At 37.8% G+C, this 24,382-nt stretch overlaps 1 protein-coding gene across 4 annotated transcripts; it reads right to left on the reverse strand.

Annotated features, from left to right (window-relative positions):
* Positions 1-1,471: 1,471 nt before the first annotated feature.
* On the reverse strand, positions 1,472-23,044 carry OPN4 (opsin 4). Of its 4 annotated transcripts, XM_031554353.2 has the most exons (12): positions 23,003-23,029; positions 15,781-15,923; positions 13,712-13,845; positions 12,060-12,263; positions 10,192-10,363; positions 9,195-9,359; positions 6,710-6,817; positions 5,389-5,569; positions 3,897-4,049; positions 3,287-3,355; positions 2,805-2,847; positions 1,472-1,954 (listed from the first exon to the last, which is right to left on the reverse strand). In XM_031554353.2, exons 1-12 carry the CDS (start codon positions 23,027-23,029, stop codon positions 1,767-1,769), a joined length of 1,587 nt encoding a protein of 528 aa, XP_031410213.2. In that variant the 3' UTR covers positions 1,472-1,766. The 4 variants fall into 4 exon arrangements, with proteins under 4 accessions (XP_031410213.2, XP_085085201.1, XP_085085202.1 ...); XM_085229075.1 differs by lacking the exon at positions 2,805-2,847 and having other exon boundaries at positions 1,472-1,958; positions 15,781-15,920; positions 23,003-23,044; XM_085229076.1 differs by lacking the exon at positions 2,805-2,847 and having other exon boundaries at positions 1,472-1,958; positions 23,003-23,044.
* Positions 23,045-24,382: the final 1,338 nt, after the last annotated feature.

The raw sequence follows: 24,382 nt of genomic DNA on the forward strand, positions 1-24,382 counted from the left end.
CTCTTGTAAGTAGACAAGCACTAACAGCTGCAGTTCTTTTTATAGACACAAACTAATCTCTAGTACATGTTAGAGCTGAAGGATAGAGAGAACAACATGCTGTGGATTCGTAGGGCTTTTCTAGCCATCAATGTATTCTTTTAATACTCTCTAAAAGTGGAAGGGAATGCAGAAGAGCAGAGTATGCTCTTCAAGAATATTAATTCTGAATGAAATTGTAACAGGAGTGAAAAGTCTAGCTCTTAATGGCAAGTTGTACACAAATGCATCTTATTAGCACAAGAAAAAGCATGTGTAAGCTTTGACCTATTTTCTTAATGTGTTCAGCCTTTTGTAGCCTGTATGAAATAGGCAACATTTGCTAGCATTTCTTCCCTACTGTCACCTGGCTTTCCTGGCAAAAGATGGGAACAATTATATGCTTCATGTTATTTTATAAGCCAAAACAGTAAGTAAGAATGTAATTCCTCAGGCTTGATGAATGTCTTTGAACAGGCTTCCTGTTTGAAGATATGTTTTCCCCCTTCTTTTTCCTTATTGCTAGTGTGTATATTGTCAGTTTAACATTGTTTTCTGCATGGAAACAATATCCAGTTGTGGTAGGTGAACGGAGAAACTGTACTACTTTTTTCCATTTCTAATGCCTATGATTTTATTTATGTAGAAACACCCAAGACTTTGAACATTTTCTTTTGGTTGCTGTCTGAAATAGCCACTTGTTTGCAATGTTCAGCTGCCTCAAAAGTCATGATCACCTGCATTTTTAATGCAATGCAAAGTAAGTTTCAAATGTTTGGTTGTAATCATTGACCCATGTCTTCTGGAACTGACTGAACTTTTTTGCCTTCAAAGGAATAAGCTGGTTATGTTTGTATAATCTTATGGCTTTCTCTGATATGACATCAAGACAGATTTACTTTGGACAAAATGACTTGGGTGGTTTCCTCTATTCCTTCAACCAAAGGGAGAACTACGGAGGCACCTGTTGTTAAGAACTGCTTCAATAGCTCTCTTTACCCTATGCTTTTAGACTAAAAAGGGAAATATCCTCACTGTGGACTGACTACACCTTATCATTCTTGTGGTGTAAACTTCTACAGATTGTAAATTAATTCTATCTACTTATTCTCGTACTCCATAAGGAGCACCAGGGAAAGGCAGATTACTTTTTCATCCTCTAGAATCTCAGAAATAATTAAAAAAAAACCAACAAATATCTGAGACTTCTAATTAGTGCTCAAGTGCATTACCTTTCAATTGCATTGTACAAGAACATGAGGAAACTTTCTAATTACTAAGTGAAAGGAGCACTGAGTGTTTTCTATTGCTTGAAGAACTTCAGTAATGAAAGCATCTCCAGAAAGTAATTTAAGTTTTTCCCAAAATAGCTTTGAAGTTACTCCACAATAATTGGGCAAAGGCTGGATCTCATACTTCCTTTTTCTCTCAAATTAATCAAAAGAGGCTTGTAGGTAAGATCCATATAACAGTATGATATGCCTGAGAAGAGTAAAATCCAAGTGAGAGAAATAATTTCTTTGAGCCACAAAAAGAAGAAATAATAAAATTGCAGTGTGACTCAGATCAAAAGTGAAGCACTGGAGTCAGTTCAGGAACTGAACAGGACACTCCCCCTTGATTTTATTCTTGCTTGTCTTGTGTTTCTGTACAAATGTTTCAGAGCAAGGTAGGAAAGTCTTCTGGATTCAGTTGGTTCATGGTTCCTCCAGAGATATTGGTGAAGGTGATATTCTGGCTTGTGCCACTCAGCTGTTGGAGCTCTTGTTCTGCTTGTGGCTTTTGTTCTTCGGGTACAGGAAACCAGTGCTGTATCCAGAAGGCAGCTCTACTCCTTGTACATTGCTGCATGTTATTATAATACTGGGTATCTGAGATGTGGGTGTTCTATGGCGAGGCTCTCCTTTTCTTAGTCCGATGCCACTCAAGCTCTCACCTCCCTAAAAAATGCAAGGTTTTAAAAGAAATGGAAGACACAAACATCTACAAAGGATACCAGGCTGCATCATCTATGAAAATGTGATGTATTTAGATCAGTGCTTTGCCATACCCACTACTATCTTAAAGCCAAACCCCAAAAGATGGAGGAAGAAGTAGATCTGAATACTTCTGGAATGCTTTATGAGTAATGTGGGGGGAGGAGGGGAAGTTTAAACAATATAGTGTCCTTGTGTTAGTATAGTAATTCAGAATCTAGTTTACTTTGTAGAACCAGGCTAGTGACAGCACATTCCACTGTGGGAGGAAGAAAAAGTACTGAGAATGTACTCAGTGTAAGAGATAAATGATGTCCCTCCATTAAAAAAAAAAAAAACTACGTAGGTGACAAAGCAGCTGTTTTGGTTCATTAAGATGAGATGGTGTGAAACAGAGATAAAAAGATTGATATTTTGAAGGGGGGGAGACAAACTAGAGAATGGAGTCAAATAGGAAAGGATTAATTTGTGTTACAATAGCAGTGCTATCCATCTCTAGCATGGGACCACAAAGGAGAGTGTTAGGATAAGGCTAAGAATAGCTTATAAGGAACACTACTATCAATAAAAATTGCATTTGTTTGTTACATTTTTATTATTACTGCAAAGATAAAAACTGATTTTTTTTCCACCTCTCAGCTCTTTTATTTCACTGATTTAGGGCAAGTTGACTCATTTTGAGGAATATATTTAAAAAAACAACAACAACAAACAAAACATAAATATCAGTATGCCATAGCTTTGTTAAATAGAAGTAGAGAGACACTACACCTACAATTTACTGAATAAGTGATATGATGTTTCAGAAACTTACCTGAATTTCCTCCACACTGCATTTTTCAGCTGTTTTGCACTACCCAAAACAGAGAACAATAGTCAACAGTGTCACTTTGCACAGAAGTACTTGCTACAAGATTGACTGTCTCAAAAGTACAGCCATTGAATAGCTATTTCCACTTGCTGTATACATTGATTTTTTTTTTGTTATCTTTATTTGAACAGTGTTTCCACTCACCCCAAAGCAAATTATGGGCAGATAACCTACTGAACTCAACTTTGCTTCTCTTAAGAAGCAGAGCTTAAGGAGATCCCTGTAGCACATGTGTTCTCCATCAATTTCTGCTCAGTTTCAGCAGTGATCTGCCATTTGAGGTCATATTTACTGTATCCTAGTGGGAGTCTCATGATTTTTACAGCTCAGCAAATAACTTAATTTGTGCTCAGGGAGTGGGATTGTCATTAGGTTTTGTTGTTTCATCTAAACCTGTGCCAAATATTAAAGCAGTTCTTACAGTAGAAGTAGCAGAATGCTCTGTGACATTCATTTCCACCATGGGTATTTCATCTGTGTTTACAACTATCTGGAAAATGAACACAGGTGAAAAAGACAATGTATAGGTATGTTACCATGTCACACGTATGTGAAATACAAAGAGTGGGAGGAAGAAAGAGAGGGAACAGAGGAGAAATGCAGTAATAAACGAAATGTAACTTTTGTACAACAGAATACAAAGTAATAAAGATTGACTAGTTTTCTATCACTCACCATGATAACAAATGGTTGAGACAACAGAAAGATGAGTCAAGTAATTCGGGCAATATGGGGAAATAAAAATATTACAGATAATACACTTGAAAACAAACACAGGACAACACATCATGCATATGCTATGTTCAATATAACAGCTCCTTGCCAGAAATACAACAAAGACAGCTGAATGATGAATTAGAGCTGCAAATAAAAAGCTGATGACCTTTTACAGCCTCAAGGACGTTACTTACAGCACTAACTTACAGGTTATTCCCATCTTCTAGGCCAGATTCTTTCTGATTAATTATGGTAAAATGTTCGCTGTTGACCTACCTGTTTCCTAGGAATTCTGTTACTATGCAATCTGTTACCTTTCCAAAAATCCCAGAATTGTGGCTTTTTACTTTAGGTTTCCCTCCTAGGTCACTAGTTTGGGTAGTATCTTTGCCCATTTCATAGGAAACCTGGCTGCTAGCAGGTCTGGAGGTCATACTGGTGATATCAGTTTCTGTATCGGTACAACCCTAAAACAAATACAGCAAAAGCAATAGCATGGTCTTAGATTTTAACTGAGTAGTATGATACCTAAACAGAAATTTTAAGAGCCACCTTGTGAAAATTATTTCAGAAAAGTTATGTAAGGGAGAGCCTAGGGCACCAAATATTTGCCTTTATCCAGCTGCTGTGCAATGCATTTGGCTTTACCTGGAATGGTAGCAGAATGGTGTTGAGGTCTCATGTGAGAAGGGTTCAGAAATGCATTTGTTGATTTACTTAAGTCTGATGGTTAATGCTTCCAAATACACTCCACTTCACCTTAAGAAAGCACTGTTTCCTTAAAATTTCGGTTTTGATAAATAATTTTTTAGCAACTAATGGATTGGTTGTACAGGCTGAATTGTATTGGCTGAATGTGAGCCAGCAGTGTGGCCAAGAAGACCAATGGCATCCTGGCTTGTATCCAGAATGGTGTGGTGGGCAGAACTAGAAAAGTAATCCTGCCCCTGCACTTGGCATTGGTGAAGCCTCACCTTGACTACTGTGTTCAGTTTTGGGTACCTCAGTACAGAAAGGGCATCAAGGGCCGCGAAGCCTGTGAAGGGCTTGGAGAAAATGCCCTATGAGGAGAATCTGAAGGAATTGGGCTGTTTGGAGACCTTATTGCTCTCTTCCCTATCTGAAGGGGGCTTACAGTGAGAGCGAGGTTGGTCTCTTCTCATTGGCAACACCCAGGACAAGAGGAAATGGCCTCAAGTTGTGCCAGTGTAAGTTTAGGTTGGATGTCAGGAAGCCCTTCTTTACAGAAAGGGATGTTAAGCAGTGGAATAGGCTTCCTAGGGAGGTGGTTGAGTCACCATCCCTAGATGTGTTTAAAAAGCATTTGGATGTAGTGCTCAGGGACATGATTTAGTTGTGGGTTGTTAATAGTATGTTTATGTAGTATGATTAGGTTCCAGTTAGACTTGATGATCTTTAAGGTCTTTTCCAACCAAGCAATTCTATGATTTTGATTCTATGATTGTTTTTCTATGTCCATACTCAAAATCTGTAGTCAGACAAGTTCCATCCTAGAAGAATGGCGAGGCTTTCTAAGATGCTCTGACTCTAAGCTTCTCTTTCCTTCTGAAATGCCTGTTGTCCAATCTCTTCATTCTTCCTTCAGTGTAAAAAATGGACAAGAATATAATATGCTACAGTTTGCTCTTACATGTTGGCCTTCTTTTATTTTACTTCTTTCCTTTCTTTTTCTGAAGTTCTTAAACAGCATAAAGTGTTTCATGTAAAGCAATTATCACTTTGGAGGACTCTATGAAAGTCAATTACTCTGCAGTTAGAAATATGTATGACAAGTGTCCTTCTCACCGATTCACTGTCAGAGATGGAAGATAGTCGCCTTTTTCCTTTCTGCAGCCCACTTGTCTCAGAAGACTGGCTGGTTACGGTGGTTCGTCTGGAGGAGGGATAACTGCTGAAGGATCGGGACTCTTTAGGAGAAATTCTCAACAGGAATCCAAGGCAGGGAACATATGTTGCAATGGCTGTTCTAATGGACAGGAGGTAAAACAAGTCAGATTTTTTTAATGTTAGCATAAAAATTCAAGCATCATACGCAGTGCATTTATTCAGAGAGGTAGATTAATGCAGCATGGACTGGAAAATTACTGGTACAATAAATGGCTTTCCAGATATCCAGTGTCTCATAAACAATCACCCTACAATATCACTTATTAATAGTGGCCCGTAGAATTCAAATGCTTTACTTGGCAGGGGTGAGGGCATTAAAGAATAACTCTTTGAACTGAAGGGACCTATTAAAATATTTTATCTGCTTTCAGCTTAATCAGGGCAAAAATAAAATTCTGTTCTTTCAACTGAACCTTGCAGAAGTACCACATAATAAATTGTTTTAATCTTCCCCTAAGCAGCTCTTCTGGCCTCCTTTAGCACATCTGTCTGCCTGCTATCTGTAGGGTAGTACAAAAGGCAGCTATATTACAGAATTCTTTTTCTCATATGCAGCATAAGGACACTCTTGCACAGCTTTTCTCTCCCTCCCAGTCATCCCACTTAGAAGTCCATGCCCACACTTCTCTGTCAAATTATCTTGTAGGTCTGTGTAAAGAATGGAACAGTGTATGTGTGGCTTTGCTGCCATCCATCAGATTCCATGGCCTGTATCTGAACTTGGTATGGTCATGAGTGTAGATGTTACAGATCAGAAGGAATACTATCTGAAATGAGGAAGCATGAAGAAGGGTGAGGAAGGTGCACAAAGTAGGGAAGGAGTAACTTGACTTACTGGATTGCATTCCTCAGTGGCCTGGTTAGTTTAACAAACTGCTATTTCTAATGCTGACAGATGTCTGGATCTCTCTTGAAGATATTTAAATTTACAATGATTTCCTCTGAGCTAGGAAGGTCTCTATCTTTTATCATGTGATCTGTAAGTACAGATCAGCATTCCATAAACATCTCTAGCTCCCATCTGCACAGTAAACTGTTCCAAGTACAAATTCTACTGACATTTATATGGCACTGAGAGGTTTGCTTGGAGAGGAGAAGGTTGTCTTGCAAAGGTAAAATGAACAGGTGAATGAGAGTTTGGTTACCAGTCCCTTAAGTGATAAAGCTACTGCCTGATATTCTCTGCTACATTAAATTTATTTTACAAGAGTGAACTTACCTATATTTAGGGTGAGTGATGGCATAAATAATGGGGTTATGGATGGCAGAAGCTTTGGCAATCACAGCTGGTATTGAATTCATGAAGGGTGTTAGAACATGAGAATACCTAGAGTAATGCAAATAAATAAAAATAATCCATTTAGTGTATATACAGTACGTATTTAGTACTGAGTTCTCAAAAGTCTCAGCAGCTATAAGCTGACAATACAGTGTGTTATTATTGCTCCACAGAACGTAAAAAAGGGATGTTCTCTACTCAAACAATGAGAGGAAAGTTTTACATCCTTTTCCTGCAAAGATGTGCCCCAGCCTAATTGCATTTCTGGGAAACGCAATTTTTGTGGTGCTTCTCTTGCAGTACTGCTATGATTCAGTGGTAACCCCTGGGCTATTTACACTAGAGACAAAGTCTGCCTGCAGTAAGTGAACGCGTAGTCATCAGAGTATCTGTTTCAAACTCAGCAGATGTACTCACTAAATAACCCACCACTAAATATGTCACTAAATGAGTGTGCAGAGTGAGGCATTATAGGAAAGATATGTAATTAATTCTGCTTTTCAAACTTTTTGCCTGATGTGAACTAAAACCAGGAGGGAATGAGTCTTCTCATGACATACGCTTCACTTGTGTTATTGTGGCTATGCATATATGCAGGTTTTGTGCCTTTAAAGGATACAGAAATCATGACTGATGTCTATCTGCCATGCTCCTTTCAGCCATTTAATCTGAAGATACTTTGATACTAGCCCATAGAGTCTTGTCAGTAGATCTACTCAGACCAAAATAACACGTTTTGTAGGCAGTCTCTGTCGGGAATCTCCATGGATCTTATTAGGAGCTAAGAACTCAGATAGGTAGAAAGGGTTAAGTAAAACTACTCATTAGTCTAAGTTAGCATCCTCTCTTTATGATAGCTCTATTTTATGAGACAGCAGTTTAACCTCCATCTTTAACTGAACTATTTAGCATTGTGTTCCTGCTTGTATTCCTAATATACTCAGGGAATTTCTTAAAAAAAAAAAAAAAAAAAAAAAAAAAAAAAGCAGCTAAATGAAGCTGTATTGTTTACTTGCTGCCTTTGTGAGAAAAATTCGCAAATGCTCACTTGACAGATGCTGTACAGTTAAAAAATTGTCCATTTGTTTTGACTTTAGTCAACAGGAGGCATAGGTTAGACGTCAAGTTCAGCAGGCACTTGATCATGCTGAAGTAGATACTGAATTATACAGAACAATCTGACAGTTCTGTGCAGCTAGAATGCTTAGCTTAAAGCATTTTCTATTGTTTTCAGTTCTCTTGGAGCAAGCAGTGCTGTAAGGCAGCTATGATTCATTTTTTATCTTCACACTTTTCATCTATCTCTAGTGGTCTCATATCACCAGTGGTAAGTGCCCAATACCTAAGTCCTCTGTGACAAGAAATGGGACTCTAGAGTTGGACGTATTCTAAAGGTTTAAGTTTCTGAGTGAGGAGCCTTCATGGAGAAAATGTTTGCTGCTGCTTGGAATTGGCTCTCTGGGTACCATAGGAGAATGTTCTCTTAGAAAATTTTTGTCCTAAGCAAAATATTTTTAGAAGTGCTGAGCTTAGGAAGCCATGTTTGCCTCTTTCACAGGTGTGTTACAATGATCACACCTGCCTCCCAAAATGTACTGCCTTCTGCTTGAGTCTTCTAGTTGAGAATTTCAGAATCTTTGCAGTTCGCAAGGTTTTCTAGGGCAGGTCATATCCACTTTAGAAAGCCTTAACTGAAGCATTGGAAAATGAAGAAGCCTGTTCAGTGTCAGCCTTTAGCATAATAGACATATCTACATATAGCCAAGACATCCAGATTTCCAGTTTTTGACTTGTACCTAGGTTGCACCAACAGTGTTCTGGTCAATATCAGATAGTCAAGCTGTATATAGATTTTATATTAATGGAATCATACTTTTGTGGAAACTACTGTATGAAACACTGATAATTAGATAAATGAAGGACATGCTGTTACGATTTATTTACTTCTATGTCAAACACTGAAAAGCTTCCCAAAGCAAGTATATACTTGTGTAATTTTGGGCTTGTTTTCCTTACATGTATGTAAGGAATTTCATCAGTTTGATGTAAGACAAGCAAATAAATAGACTTGCAGGTAAAAGAAGTGAAGAAAAAATCTCCCCTGTGTGGTTCTTTTTGGCTCCCTTAGCATTTTGGTGCTAAATAAAATTCAGATACTCAAACACGCTGTCAGAGAGCATGCATTCAGAAATCATCAGAATTGTTCCTTACGTTGAAAGTAATAATCTTCCTGTTTGGTTTTTTTTCCTTGAAAACTCAAACTTAAGAAAAAATCACAGTCAATGTGTGCCTTATTTGTTAAATGTCTCTCCAAAATAGGTTAATGTTTTGAATGCACTTCAGGCACTAGAGTTGACAAGTAGCTTTGGCTTTCACCTGTCTTTCCCAATTGCACACCTTCATTTGCTGATACATTCATAATTACCCAGCAAAAGCTACCAGGGCAACAACAGAGTATGGTGACCAGGAAATGACATAAAGCAAGATGACGATCAGTGCAATCTTGGCCAACTTCCACTCATTCTTCATCCTGTGATACTGTTTCTGGAGCTCTTTGTTTCCATGTTTGCATCCAAATGTCTGTATAGACCTAGGGGAAGTAAATGTGTAACAGCAAAATTGAGATAGGGAATTGCAACAATTACTCTTATGTTAGTTTATGTGGTAAGTGATATACTTTTAATGTGTGTTAATATGTGACCCGTCTCTTGCAATTTGGTGTATTTTAGCTGCACTAATCAAGGACAAAATGTAGGGGAAAAAATAGTCCTATGCTAGAAGAGTTTCCACATAAATCAGTTATTCCATTTAATTGGACAAATACAAAATATAAATAGAGAAGTCTTTGCTTCCCTATATCTGATTGGTGTACTTTACTGTCAGTCTGCGTTTTCCACTGTGCTGATATTTATAAGACAGGTATCTAAAAATAGTGGCAGACACTGGCCTGTATGATAGTTTTTGTTTCAGAGATGTGTGATTAATGTTCTCTTCTTTAGTCATTGTAAAACATAGTGTTTGCAGTTGATTTCATTTTTTTTTCCATGGCATAGCTTTTATGCACTGTTACTGGACATCTCTGATGTCCATTTAGTATTGCTTTTCACAATTGGTTAATTTCTAGTCTTCTCACATCCTTCTGATTTCTCAGGTTGCTACTTGTACTATTTTCTGTATCATTAGCAAGTATACTGAACAGCTCTGGTGTAAATTCAGAGCCCTGAGTGGCCCTTCTAAGGATCATAATTCTTACACGTTGACAGAATTCTTACTTGGTTTCCTGTTACAGTTATATACTTGAACTGAAAGAGAAAAACTTTCCAATTTTCTTTTGATAGTCTGTTTTAAGAAAAAAAAAAAAAAAAAAAAAAGAGCAGTCATTTAAACAAAGAAATAAAGACTTAAGACTTCTAGTTACTTACTTGTTGGCCTTCTTGATAGCCTCAAATATAAAGAAATAGCTGTATATGATAGCAATCAAAGGAATGAAGAAGACAAAGCAGAAAAGCAGCATTGTGTAGGCACGGACTGATGGTGTGAAAGTCATGTAATCCCAGGAACAGGAAGTCAGCAGGCCTTCAGGAACATAGGCGCCTAGAGACAGGAGAAGATATAAACCATAATGTGATTCTTACCAGTATTCTGAATGCAGGAGTTAGGGAAAGATAGAGTAAATGAGATGAGATCTGAAAACTGAATCATTTTGTTCCAATTCTTGAATATAACTTCAAACTCAACATAGTCAAAGCACATTTCTCCAAATACTTCAGTGGTCGCTTTCATCAGACCCACACTGTTTTCATTTAAGTCCAGATTCTCTCAAATTTCTTTCTTCCCAAGAAGTGAAATGAAACTGATTGCTTTAACTGCCACTTTTTAGAACTTCTACATATTAATTTATTCTGCAAAGGGGAGAGCTATGCTGTGTAGCTCAAATTAATTTTGTCACAAAAGAAAGTTGAATACATGTAGAAATAAAGTATAATTTCCTTAGAGAAACCGTGTCAAACAACTAAAGACATTCTCAACTGCAACGTATTTCTCCTTTTATTTTAATTTTCACTGTTTACAGTGATATTTTCTGCTGAACTTTTAAAAATAGAGCACCAAGTGTACTCAGATGCATCCAATTTTTATATGAGGCTTAGTAGTGTGGATACTATTGGAATCTAATTATAAGATAATTACTTAACACATTTCAAGTTAGTATTCTGCCTTCTCCCATTAAAATTCCAGAATTTAAGACTGTATTGTCACTTTGTTCCTCTAACCCTGTCTCATTCAACTTAAGGCTGCTTCCCCAAGCGCTGGGGTTTGGCTAGTTAAACATGCCTCATATTGAAGGCAGACACGACAGGCAGTAGTAAGTCAAAAACAAACATCTTCTAAAATTCAACTTTGTAACCTTTTTTTTTTTTTTTTTTTTTTTTTTCAGTGTTCTTTGGGGAAAACAAAACATTGCTAAATTCTCTCCTCAGCTGAGCTGACACATTCTGTTCTGGAATTAGGGAACACAATAATGGGCTGGAGTTTTGAATGATGAGTTCATTCTAACTTACTGACTGAAACCGGTGACTCATAGGAAACAAATTAATGTCACTGAGATGGATGCAAATGAGGAATAATAACAGGAACTCTCTTTGCTACAAGTGGCAGTGATCAAGTGTGTGTTCCAATTTGTAAGCAAAAAACTTACAAAAGGAAATTGTATCGTTGTTACTAAATGCCACTCCTAGCAGAATCCCCAGTGAAGATACTAAAGTCTGAATGGACAGTGGAGACAATATCCGGTGCCATTTGCACATCTAGAATACAGTGAAGACCTACTGAAGATGTACTTCAACAAAATATTCAGGCTGTATTCCTCTATTATATGAATGAAGACATTTAAATTGCCACCACTTTTACACAGCACCTTTGGGGAAGAAAAATGTCATGAGAAAAAATACAAATATATTTTATTCTTATATCGTTCAGTTTGGCTCAACAGAAGTAGGTATGGGATAATAGGCAAGTTCATCATTCATAAGTTTTGGCCTTTATTTTATTTACTGTTCTTTGTACAATAACTAATTAGTTCAAGGAAAAATGCCAGTGTCATTTCAGTTGCTTATATTTTTTCTTCAGGTTGAGGTCTTCAGTTTCAATATATATTTTATCAATTTTCCTAAAACAGGTTTTTGAGGCTTAATATGCAAGCCATTCATTTACTCATCTCTTATAAATGTAACAGTCCAGTTTTTAGTCCAATGTTATAAGGGAAAAAAAATTTGTATTCCATTTCACTTACTCCATCCAAAGAAGGGTGGGAGGCTCCAAGCCAAAGAGTACAGCCAGACGCCTACCAGGATTATAAGGGCCTTCTTCTTAGACATCACTCGAACAGAAGCCAGAGGTTTTGTGATGACAAAGTATCTGTCCAAGGCAATCACCATCAAAGTGATCATAGATGTAATGCCAAAAAGAGCTCCGCAGAAGGCATACAGCTCACAGCCTTTCAATGAAGATGACAGAAGTAGCAGTGAAATTAATCTACTCATGCTAATTAATTTATGGGAGGTTCAAGTCTGTCTTTCCTGTAAACTAATGTCTTCTGGGATTCATAAACCGATGGAACTTCAGTTTTCCAGCGGTTGTAATGCTATTTCAAAGCTACTGTTTATCTTGCTAATTATATTTTCACTCACTGATTTATAATGTTCCTAGTAGAAATTTTTCAACAGTTCCATGATATCTTGCTTAACTCCAGTTTTACTGAAGGTCCCTTAGAAACATCTGTTTTGTTCAACGATGCCTTCTAGCTACTTTGATATCATGGTATCATTTGTATCTCAAGGTCAGCATAGTTGTAGTAACTATTTGGACTATTAATATATTCATAAGTAATTTTAACAATTCAAGCATCATCGTGATTAGAAGCTGGGGGTTGCGTTTTTTATTTCTTAACTTGTGCAATTGAACACTTTGTTGAAGTAGAAAATCAGGCATTCTTTTGGTCATCAGAGATCAAAATACTCTTGTTACTTCTCTGATATCCTTCTCTGTCAATACCTATTCAAGAAGAAAGACTAGACATCTTCTTAACTATAGTTATAAAAAGAATGAAAGCCATTTCCTTCTACAGGAATTTTTTTTATACATTATTGATTGTGGACTCCTTAGGAGTGAGTTTTCTCCTTAGATTTGCACACCTCTTATGCCAAAGGTGAAAATCCCACTGTTGAAGCCTGCAGCGGATGTGCTGTTGACTTCAGTCACATGTTTCACCTGCAGTTTGAGAATCTTTTGAAGAAATATTGCCTTCTACCTGCTGGAACAGAGGTTTTGTCAATATCCCTTCCTTGGATATTGACTATTTCGATCATAAAATGATTTGGACAGAAATTGGGGTTCATTTTTTCCTAAGTATTGCTGCAATTTTATAGCACATTGAAGTTAATTACTCTTGTAGTTGCAATGACCAGATGTCTTCTGCAAATCTTGTTAACACGAACTCCCACAAGAACATTTGCTTACTGCACAGGCATGTTCAGTTAATATTTCTGTTGAGAAAACTCACTGTTGCCAAGCTTTCTGGTTGCTAGTCTCTGAGCAGATTATCTAGAGCCGCTATTAAGTTGGTGATTTGCTAGCTGGTGGTTCTTTCTCACAGGGCTCTATCAGTAGTTACCTTACAAGATGATTGGGAAAGACCACTGGCAAGGAGACTGGTCCTCTGTCTTAGATTGCCAGTGTCTCCTTTGTATCTTGTGTGTGTAATTTTCTTCTTTGTGTTGGGAATGTAATTGTTGCACAGGGACAAAAATGTTCAGGGAAACTTTGGTTTTAATATTGAAGCAATGTTGAAAATTGCATGTGTACCTGAGGATTAGGAAATGGGAAGTTAACTGCCACTGCAGTAAGACAATACTTAGTGATTTATTAGAAAGTAGATATACAAACCTTTCTCACCAAAAATCCAACGTTTATGGAGACTGTTGGTGAAAAACACTGGAGACTGCGTGATGGACATAAGGAAGTCACTAACAGCTAGATTGATTATGAATATATTGGCTGGTTTCTGAAGGGTCCTACTCCTACAAAGAAAAGATAGAAGGAATGTTGCTTAAACAGTGCGGTGCTCTTAATTATGTCATTACTCTTTTCTGTGAGTTTTGGCAGCTTCACAAACACCATGGCACTCTACAGAACAAGTTAGGAAGTGCTCTTCTCATTTATCTCCCGAGAGAACATAAGGCTGTTTTACATCCTTAGCCTGCTGTGCATTTTAGAGGACTGTTTTGATAACCAGCTCAGTGGTGGGGATAAATCACATTGTTCCTTAAGTACTCTGACCCAGTGCACTGCATGTCCGTGATTAACAGGAAATTAAAGCTGATGTGCTGTATGGATTTGCTGGATCTGGGTCGTGTTAAGCTGGAGGAGGGATAGTGCATATCTCCATGCTGGTGATCTTATCAGCAATGACTTACAAATACAGGGATTAAGCAAACTTGCTGTGTACCACATCAAACATTTTGTTTCACATCAGTTCTTCTCTGTGACACTCATTTCGCTTGTACATACGCTGACTTTGAAGAGAATGGTAGCCAGCCTTCAGTGTATTCTGCCTACATATGTTATTCATAACAACATAGTACAATGCTTTAAAGGTACACAGAGAATCTGAATTGAGAGCTCCTTTGTTCATGGCTGAGTGTAATTTTTTAGCTCCTTTCTCAAAATTTTGGTCTTATACAAAAATATAAAGTATCTGAATAAATGATCAGTTCTTTGTACTGCTCCAGAATCAGTGAGTAAATATACTGTCCCCTAAATGTCAATTTGGGAGCAACAAGATATTTTTAGTAGATACTTAGGGGCTACTTGTTTTTGTCCAGTAATCTGCTAAGTTGCTGAACAAATCTCTATTTCAGATACCTGGCTGTCTTTGACTTTTGTGACTTTTTGAGACTGGCATCTGACGCGTACTCTGAACTTCTGATGTACTTACTGTTTTTCTTTCAATGTCCCTTTTTATCTTCATAACATCTTCAGATAAAGACAGGCTCTCTCTCTCAAAGGAGATGCAACTGGCTGGATTTGCTGTATGGTTGGATTTGCTATATGGGACCAGCCAAAGTGCTACGCTAGGTCACTTACTTCACTCCTGTCTCATGTATCTGGTCTGCATGCCAACACCTGATCTGTTTTTAAGGCCATGTCATTCACGCCTGAAATGTTGGTATCTGTTCTGAACGCACACACTGATATGTAGCAGAAAATGTGAGATCACCTTTTTAACCTTCTAGATAAATGTATTAGATTAATACAAGCTCAAGAGCCTCATTAGTTAGGTTCTCACTCCCACGATTCGAGTCAACCCAGTCAAATTGCCACATAGTTTTATTTTTTATGTTTTTTACAGTAATGCATAATGATCAATCATGAAGGAGAGGCTCACTGATCTAGACATCATGGCAATGCTCTGTCAGTGCTCAGTGAAAAGACAGAAACAATGTGGAGAAAAAAAAAAAGATGAAAAAATCACATTGTTATCACAGATCAGATTACTTTCAGATATAAAAGTTGGGATGTGGCTTTAGTTAGGAAATAAGCCGAGTATTTGAAAATGTGAAAATGAAAGTCATTTCCAGTAGGGAGCAGGGGGCAGAGCAACAACAAAGTAGATAGTAGGAGGAAAGAAGCACCTAAAATACAGGTGATAAATGAGAGAGAAGCAAAATATCACATCAGTCCAGTGCAGAAGCTCAGCCAATAACAAAAATATTTCTGTAAGTTTTCTGCTATTGCTGTGTTTCCATTGCTTGGCTATCTGGGTGAGTCTTTGCAATGTTGCTAATGGACCACGGTTAATGAGAAGTCAGAAAAGTCAGGTTGCCACTTTGTGTCGTAAAGCAATGTCTCTTGATGCATTTAGAGTGATAGTATGTCTGCACTGCATACAGAGTACAGTCATGATGCTGATAAAGTTCATCTCAGTATTTAAAAAAAAATACAAAACAAGATACCTGCAGAAAGCATAGATGACCAGGAAATTACCCAGAGTTCCTGTGATTCCCACGATAAGAATGACTGTTCCAATTGTATAGTGGGCATGGTCTGGGACGTCCACTGTAGGGAAAGCACCATGAACATCTTTCACTGCCATCTTCTACAGAGCAAACAAGAAGTCATAGGTAAATTGTCAGACTTTGGTGAATAAGCTGGCATGTTCTACTCTAGTAGAAGAGTTGATCAAGAGTGTGAAATGCCAACAAGCAAAAAGAGTCAGAATAAGCTAGTCACTTTCAAATTACGTTTACAGTTGATCATCTTTGGGAGCCGCATATACACCATCAGAAGCACACAGGTCAAACAGTACTCTATGCTTTTACTGTGGGTTGAGAATTTTAATGAAGAAAAGCAGTTTATTTCCTCCCAAAAGAAAATGAAAGATACAGAAGAGAACTAGAGATATGAAGGGACCTTTTTTATTTCATCCGACATCCATAACGCAGTACCTAACAAGAATATTTTCTGCAGTTTTCATTTCATTAAAGTTTCCGTACCCACGAAATGTGATTTCTGTTCTGACAACAGTATCTTCTCTAAATAGTGGTGGATAACTGTCTATTGATAAATGTGCATTTAATCCTTTATGGGATTAAAGGTTTATGGGTAAAATGAGTACTTAATTTCTCTCACTGAATAACCAGCACATTGCTAGCTGCCCTCAAGGCTTAGTAACTAAAAGCCTGTCAGTAGGTAAAAGACTGAGCAGCAGTCTGGTGGAAAGTAAATTAAAGATTGGAAAACTTTAAACAGGAAAACTTTCTAGTTTGCACCTTGTTTACATATCAGTTTTATTTTCACTCTGGACTGAGTGAAGGTATTTTGCTTTTTGTGATAATTGTGGTTTAAGCACTTGAAAGCTTATGGATCTTATCTACTAATAACTTGTGGCAAAATTCAGTAGGTAAGTCTGGAGACTTAAGCACTTCAAATAATAATTTAGAACATTTTCTTAGTAAGTTTCAGGAGCTACAAACACTTTTTAGACCAAATGACCCCATCTTAGTAATGAGGCAAACAAGAAGTCTGCAGCCAGGAAGCAGGATCACCTGACAAAAATGGTAGAGGACATGCAAACTTTCTGCTGCCTTTTCTTGTGAAGTCAGGCAAGGAGATTTAAACACACACCTCGGTGCAGCTGCCCCTGTCCTAAACATGCTTTGGCACCAGCTCCAATCAGTAAAGGTAGCCGTGACAAACACAAAGCCCCATCCTCATTCATCTGCACAGATAGATCCTGTCTCTTCTTCACTGCCGGGTTTTTCTCATCATGGGTGGCACTCACTCTGGAATGGCATGCCATGGCCACCACGCCTAATTCAAATCTGTCAGCTGTAGCCATGGCATTCCTCAGCTACTGAGCTACAGGAATCACACCATGTCAAGAAAGCCCAGCAGATATCTTGAATAGCTTATATTTTTCCTACTGTGAATATCGTCAGTCTGGCTGTGGCCGAGGATCCAGGGCAAGGCATCAAAAGTCTGTGCCTGTACTGAGCATAAATAACGCTATGAGTCTGGATGTGTTGTCTCCCAGAACAGGTACTGGGAGGTGGTGTTGCAGCTAATGCATTCAGTTATTCCTTCCCAGGAAGAGGAAGAATTGCTGGTAGGAAAGTGGAAAGCAGTGGATGTATGTATGAAATTCTTACTTTATGCTCCAATTGTGTCAACTGCTGGCATTCACTGCTAGAATGAACACAGGAATGCCTTCGACAACACTCCAGTTATCAAAGGACTTTGGTGTTTCCGGACAATAAAGGCAGACATTATTTATAAATAGATCTCTGAGATTGGATTGAAATTATAAGAGACAGTTTGCATTTAAAACCAATGTGCCAGTAGCAAGAGCTAAACCCCAGGAGAGTCTGAAATTGTACAAAAGATTGTCTTTGACTGTGAGCTGGAGATCTGCCCGTGGCAATCCTCAACAAGAGGAATGCTCTCCCTGAATTTCTTTATTAGCAGGGTTGAAATGCTGGACAAATAGTCTCATCGTAGAGACTGAAAATGTAGCTCTGGCTGCTATTGTAATTGGAGCAAAATGTTATGATTGTATTAAGGCTGATATACTAGCTGAAAGACAGAATCATGATGTTTTTTTGTTCAGGTTCCTTCAGCAAGCATAAGTTGGCCTCACATAAAAATCAGTGGGCATCTTGCCCATGTAGAGATTGCTTTATTTAACACATTGTCAGTAAGGTAACACAAAATCCCATACTAATAGCAAGAGGAGTGGGAGAGTCTGAGATAAAACTCTTTTAATTAAATTAAACCAGGTGTTCTTTGGTTTGGGTTTATTTATTTTTTATTTTTGTAGCTTTATGGATACTGCTCTGCAGAGAGTGAATCATCATCACTAATGTAATGGAGATTTCTGATATTTTCCTCCATAGCTATCCATTTAATCAAGGTAAAGAAATAAAGCAACTAAAGGAGCTTGTTTTGGCTACAAAAAGCAGATTTGAAATGGCTTTAATTTAAATTAAATTTGTGGGGGACTAAGGACAAGAAACAATTTTAAGGATAGATTTGAATGGAGAAAAAAAAAATAGTAAAAAAGGTTGTTTAGGGGACAGTAGAAGACATCAAAACTACTTATTCGGGAATGTAACAGGTTTAGAGACAATAAAAATGTCAAATGTGAAAAAAAGAAATCTGTAATATTTGTAATTGAGCATTGGTAGGACATAATAACAAATAGACAGAAAAAGAAAGGGATTGGCAAAGAGGAATAAATCCACATTTTAGTGTGGACTTCCTGGAAATGGGTTCCAGTTCTTCCTGCTCTCTAAGAAAAAACTCCATTATTAAAAAAAAAAAAAAAAAAAAAAAAAAAATTAACTCTTTTTATTAAAAAGACAGGTCTGATTAAAAGCTTCTTGAAGTCAAAGAAAGGTGCTAGCTGACCCAAAGGCATTAGATCAGACCTAAGCACTTTAAATTCATCACTCAGTTGCACACGTCACCTTCCTTACTAGAAGATGAAAACACTTGCCTGTCTCAATCATCACTAGGTGTTACAAGGGGAAAAAGGTAATGCTTGAGGAAATCAGGACAGCAGCCTAATCAAAAAATCAGACAATTCTCAAAGCTTTTCTCTGTTTAGCCTTGTTTAGTCTGTCTTCTGTTGTCACCCCACGGTATTAGTACTTGGGTGGCACAAGAGAACTAAAATCACACCTTTGCAATCCCTGCCATGGCAATTGTCCTTTGAGAATGCTCCATCTGAACAACTATTTCAATTGCATTGGTATCCCAGAACATGATTATCTTGCCTGTTCTTCTATTCAGTCTGCTTTCTATATGCACTTACGTAGTGAAAATGCTAAGTCACAACTTGAAAGTGATTGAGCACCTGGTGAGAAGGCAGGACCAACCCAGGGGAGCTCAGGTGCATCCAATACACCTGAGTGACCAGAAGGGATAAAGCCAGGATCAACTTATTCCCAGACCTCATTTAAGGGTTGGCAACGGAGGTGAGGGTATTCTGATGGAGATCCCTGCGGCCTTCTGAAGGTAAGCAGTTTTCCTTCCTTTATTTCTGTGTCTATGGCTGCTGCATTTGTTTTTGTTCTTGTTTGCTGTAGCCTAGGATTGTGCTGCTCTGCTGCTATTGCTGAACTTTACATCACTTTATAGTGTCTCAGCATTACAACTCCATAATGAAGATTAAAAGAAATCAACAGGCAGAATCAGTGCTACGATATTTCTCTTCTAAGTGATATGAAAACACAACTTGTTTTGTGTAACATGGTTCAAAACAGCACCAAACAGACAAAGAAGCAGAACTGGGAAGAAGTTGGCTGTTTTTCTGTAGTCAGTTAATACATCACAGGTTTCTTGAGTCAACTAATAAAGATACTTGTATCTGAGGCTCTGGACCACTGGGTGCCAGTATACCCACAGGCATACTGTGTTGTGGGTTGCTTAGATTGGTATTAACTCTGTAGAAAACAATTTACTGGGAAGCACCAACTTCCTGACATCAGTGTAAATATTGCACACTACTTAAGTGAGCAAAAAAAAACGGTTGCTTGAGAAACTGTGGAAGATGTCAAGGGAGTAACTGTAATGTTACACAATACCTTCACAGTAAGTAGGGTCAGTTTGAGAACATATCTTAATGCCAAGGATGGCATTTTAAGTCTTCCTTAAAAGCAGTTTTTATAATTTGTGTAGACATGATGAAACCTGGCCTTTTGAAAGAGCTGTAAAATAATTAATCTCTGATAGGCAAGCCATTTATTATTAATTTACACTATCGTTTTGAAGAATCAAACCATCTGTGTGAGAGCACTGTCCAAATGTTTCTTGGGCTGCATCAATCTTGGTGCCATGACTGCTGCCCTGGGAAGTCTGAATGCATAATGAACAGCGATATGAGAATTCCCTTCTCACTCTTAGCAGTTGGTTTGTATCCTAAAAAGGAGTTGTTATCCCTTTGAAAAGATAATCTTAATGGAGGATATTTTTATCCCTCGTATATAGGTGTAATCCTTTCCTAAATCCTACTCTGCCATTTGCCTTAACAGTCAGTGGCAGCAAGTTATGAAGGTTGCTGCACATCAATGTATTTTCTTCCATCATGTTTAAGTGTGTCCTTGTGGAAGGAATAGAAGAAGGGGGAAACAACTACATTTAATGTAGTCTTCCTTCTTGAAATGTTCTTCCTAAAAGAAAGCTTGTATATTGCCTATAACAAAATGGCTAATGCAGAACTGGCCATACTGTCAGCTATCGTTCAGTAAACTTGAGCCTTAATGTATGGCAGTTTGTGTAGCGTGTCAGAACCACACAAGATGCTGGTCTGAAGAGAGTTGTAAGGAAATAAGACATTTTGCTTTCCAGGGCAAAACCACTGACTCTTTAAGTGTTTTGCCCCTGTTAAAAGGAAGTCCAAACCAAAAATATTTGATGCCTTCATTTGCTTTATCTTGGAAATGTGTTTATTATACGCATTTTCCTAAAGAGAAGGTTTTCTAAGTAGCTATTTCAAAGTTGTTAAACAAAACATTTTTGAGTAAGTTTCACTTGAAGATGTAAGTTTTTTAAAGTCCTAGAGTTCTCCCTGCTTCTTGAGAAAAATATTTTTGTGTAAGTGGAAAAAAAAAATGACAACTTGCACAGAATACCCTGTACTACTGAGGGAAAGAAAGGAAAAAATAACTGAAGTTCTAGTAAAGCTAAGAACGATGATAGTAGGAGCAAGACCCCAGATGTAAGTATTTATACTAAATATCTTATTTGATGTAGCCCACTCCTCACATTCTTCCAAAGGCAAGAGCGTGAAGTAATGTTTAGTTTGCAGGGAAATGAGAAATCCTCATAGGAGGATTTTGGGATTTGAACATATTTCAATCTTGGTTCTAATTGATTAGTTGACTTCTTTGTCAGTTTGTTTCAAAAACTGGGAACAGAAAAGACTTAGACAAGGACATTTTTCAGCTACTCTTGCCTGGATGCTAGATAGATTATATCTAATTCAGTGCAAAACAAGGAAGAAGAAATAGGGACTGCTATGTTGTTCTTAGGGATTCATCTAGCTTCCACACTGTAATCACTGGTTTTGCAGAATGACTGCTTTAATGGAACAGAGCCCAGTTCTGAAGCAGAAGTTTTAGCAGTCTCATACTGACTTTGATAATATATCATGTCTCTTTGTTCTTAATTTTCCTACTAGAGCATAAGTGATGAAGTTGCTTATTTATACATTACCACTGATTGTATAAACCATAATGTTAAGCCTTTTGCAGTACAACAAATCATATAGAGAAAATTATCAGAACAGAAAAACAGTAATTCCCTAGAGTTTCTAGGTGCAGTTTTTGTTCTACCTACCTACAGAGGCTTCATATAACTGATAGCACTTATTTTCTTCACAGTTTCTTGCTCTAATTCCTGAGCTTGCTTCTAGCGGCACTTCTATGATGACAGACAGAACAAAGAGAAGTGTAATCAATCCCACCTCAATTATGGGTTCAGCAGGGTGACGCCAAATGCTAAGCCCTCTTTCCAGTAGGCAGCAGGGCTTTCCATGTTTGTCCTTTAGAGCAATTTGAATAGCGGATTTTGTATCCGGTCTTCCAGATTTAATCTCAACCGCAGGCAGCCCATATTGCTTTCAGTTCTGAAACTCTCTTAAACCAATCTTTGCGTGAAATTAAAATGCAGAAGTTTGAAAATACTTTACTTAGGGGGAGGGAATGGGCAGCTGATTTCCTCTTCTAGCAGAATAAGGACAAAATTCATTTTGAATGTTTGAGTGTGAGTCACTCTGTCCCCAGAATCCTTTTCCATTTTGCCACGTGCTCTCCAGTTCCAGTTATCCCTCCCTGCTTTGTTCTGCTATCCTTTTTCATTATGTTATCCATCTAATTCAGTTTGTAAGCGCCTTGGCTCAGGATGCTTCTCTGTTTATTTTCCTGTATTACACGGTGCGTATCCAGCTTTTATTAAAAATAAACACTCTGCATTTTTACTGTGCAAATAATAAAATATTTACTGCTGCTTCAGTATAAATTAGGATCAAGCTGAAACACCAGGTCCAACATGCTTTGTGTATTGAAAACTAGCTTATGTGGGTCATGCCAAAATAGCTGGTGTGACAGCATCAATATTTTACATTGAAATTCAGATTTCAAAAACTTCAGAAATTGCTTGGATCTTTTATTCTTCTTAACAGACTCGTACAAACAGCATGCAACCCAATAGTATACTGAGTTACACAACCGAGAAGAGATTTCTGAACTCTTTCTGGTTGGGCTTGTGGTACAGAATATTTTTAGAAAGCCTCAAGAGGTTCTGTCCTGAGGAGTCATTTTAACAGAACTCCACACTTTTAAGGATAGCTCTTTGGTAGAACTTACCTGGAGAAACCTTCTGAAAAGCTTCGGTAATAGCAAGTAAAAACTCTTCACCATTTACATAATCACTTTGGTAGTTTATAACACATTCAACATACTTTTCCATTAAACAATCCTCCCTGTCTTCTGCCTAGGTAAAAATGCTGAAGAACACTGCTTCTACAGGCTTTTCCACAATAAATATAGGAATAAAGAGATTTTAAAGATTTCATTGTTATTTAGTATTGCATTATATCATTAAATCTATGCATGGACCTTAGGTGTCTATTTACAGTTCTACTTGCTACAGCTGTTAGTGAGAGAAAGCACTTACTGTTGGGGCTCTAAGAGGCAGGTCCATCAGTGTGTAGGCAATCGCTCCCGAGTCATTCCATGAGTTGAGGGACTCCACAATTTGGTGCAGATGGAGTCTTCAGAGAGACAAGATATCCCCCTTTGAACGGGCTGGCAATGTACGCAAATGAAATCTAAGCAGTAGCAAAGAAAGCAAAGCTCTCTTCTGATTTTAAGTCAGCCAATTTACCTTTGTGTGTATGTGTGTAAAGCAGATTGTCAGATTCTGTGTCTGAAATAGTGCAAGTTCTAGTGCAGAATTTCTCACCAGAGCCTCAGCTTGCTTTACTCCATCTTCAGCTTAGCAAAGGGTAGCAGCGGCAGCTTCCATTTAAATACAGAATCCTGCAGGGTCTGCACATGCCCAGTTTGTTGCTTGTTCCATCCAGATTCAGGCTTCATTTCAGTGGCAGTACAAAACTGATGCTCACTTAAAACTGCTGGATTTTGTTTGTTTGTTTTTTGCCTTTGACAGAGTTATGTCTGAATTTGAATGCTATCTCTACAGTATATCTGGAGAGGAAGAAGGTAGAAGGCTGACTTCACCAGCTCTCTTAAACAGTAGACTTCACTGTTCATTTTCTCCATACTGGTGAATTAGGTTTTGTACTCTGCATCGGAAGAAGATGTATGTGTACAGTTCTGCTGAAACTGTCTGAACTCAAATAGATTCTGATATTTAACAAAGTGCATGTGTGCACTTCTGTCCTATACAATTTAGGTTGTGGTTGTTTGTTGGTCCAATTCTAAAAATAAATGGGGAAAAAAAATTAGAATAAAATCCACTGTCATCATCCTTCTCTTCAGTTTAAAATAAACCAATAACACACACTAATGCCTTAGGCAGAGTACAACAAATAACTTTTTCAAGAGTTGCTTGCTTTCATTTTTCATTGTGTTTAGCTTACAGATCCTTATTCACAAAGAACTTCCTTTACACTGCACTGTGCATAGTTACAAATTATTTTCAACTGAAGGCCTATTATAATGGTAAAATTAAGTTTATTAATAATAATAATAAAAAAACCTATTCTAGCACACACTGCAGCCTGAGCAGCATAGAGTTCAGGCCTTCAGGCCACCGTCAGAATCACCCGAATGCAACATACTGGCTTCACTGCAGTTGGTAATAGATGGTCTCTCTATTTCTAGAGAGCCCCTGTGAGAAGGTAGTGATTATAACTGTGGGAACAGGATTCCCTCTGCTCTGTAGGACTCCCCTTTTTGTGTCTCTTTCCTTCAATTCACACTTGCACTACCTAGCCTTAAATTAAGAGAGAAGAGATTGCATTTCTTTGGATGAACAGGAGGTGTCTGTATCACGGACATATGTGACCTGTGTCTTCCTCAAAAACACATC

This window comes from Meleagris gallopavo, chromosome 8, assembly GCF_905368555.1.
Source record: "Meleagris gallopavo chromosome 8, MGAL_WU_HG_1.1, whole genome shotgun sequence".
In the NCBI taxonomy this organism is placed as follows: domain Eukaryota; kingdom Metazoa; phylum Chordata; class Aves; order Galliformes; family Phasianidae; genus Meleagris; species Meleagris gallopavo.

Coding starts and splice junctions, on each gene's coding strand:
- OPN4 (XM_031554353.2), bottom strand. CDS start 23,029: ATGGACCTGCCTCTTAGAGCCCCAACA. Junction 10,364..12,059: donor CCCACCCTTCTTTGGATGGA/GTAAGTGAAATG, acceptor TCCTGTCTCTAG/GCGCCTATGTTCCTGAAGGC. Junction 1,955..2,804: donor TGTGGAGGAAATTCAGGTAA/GTTTCTGAAACA, acceptor TTTTTTAGGGAG/GTGAGAGCTTGAGTGGCATC.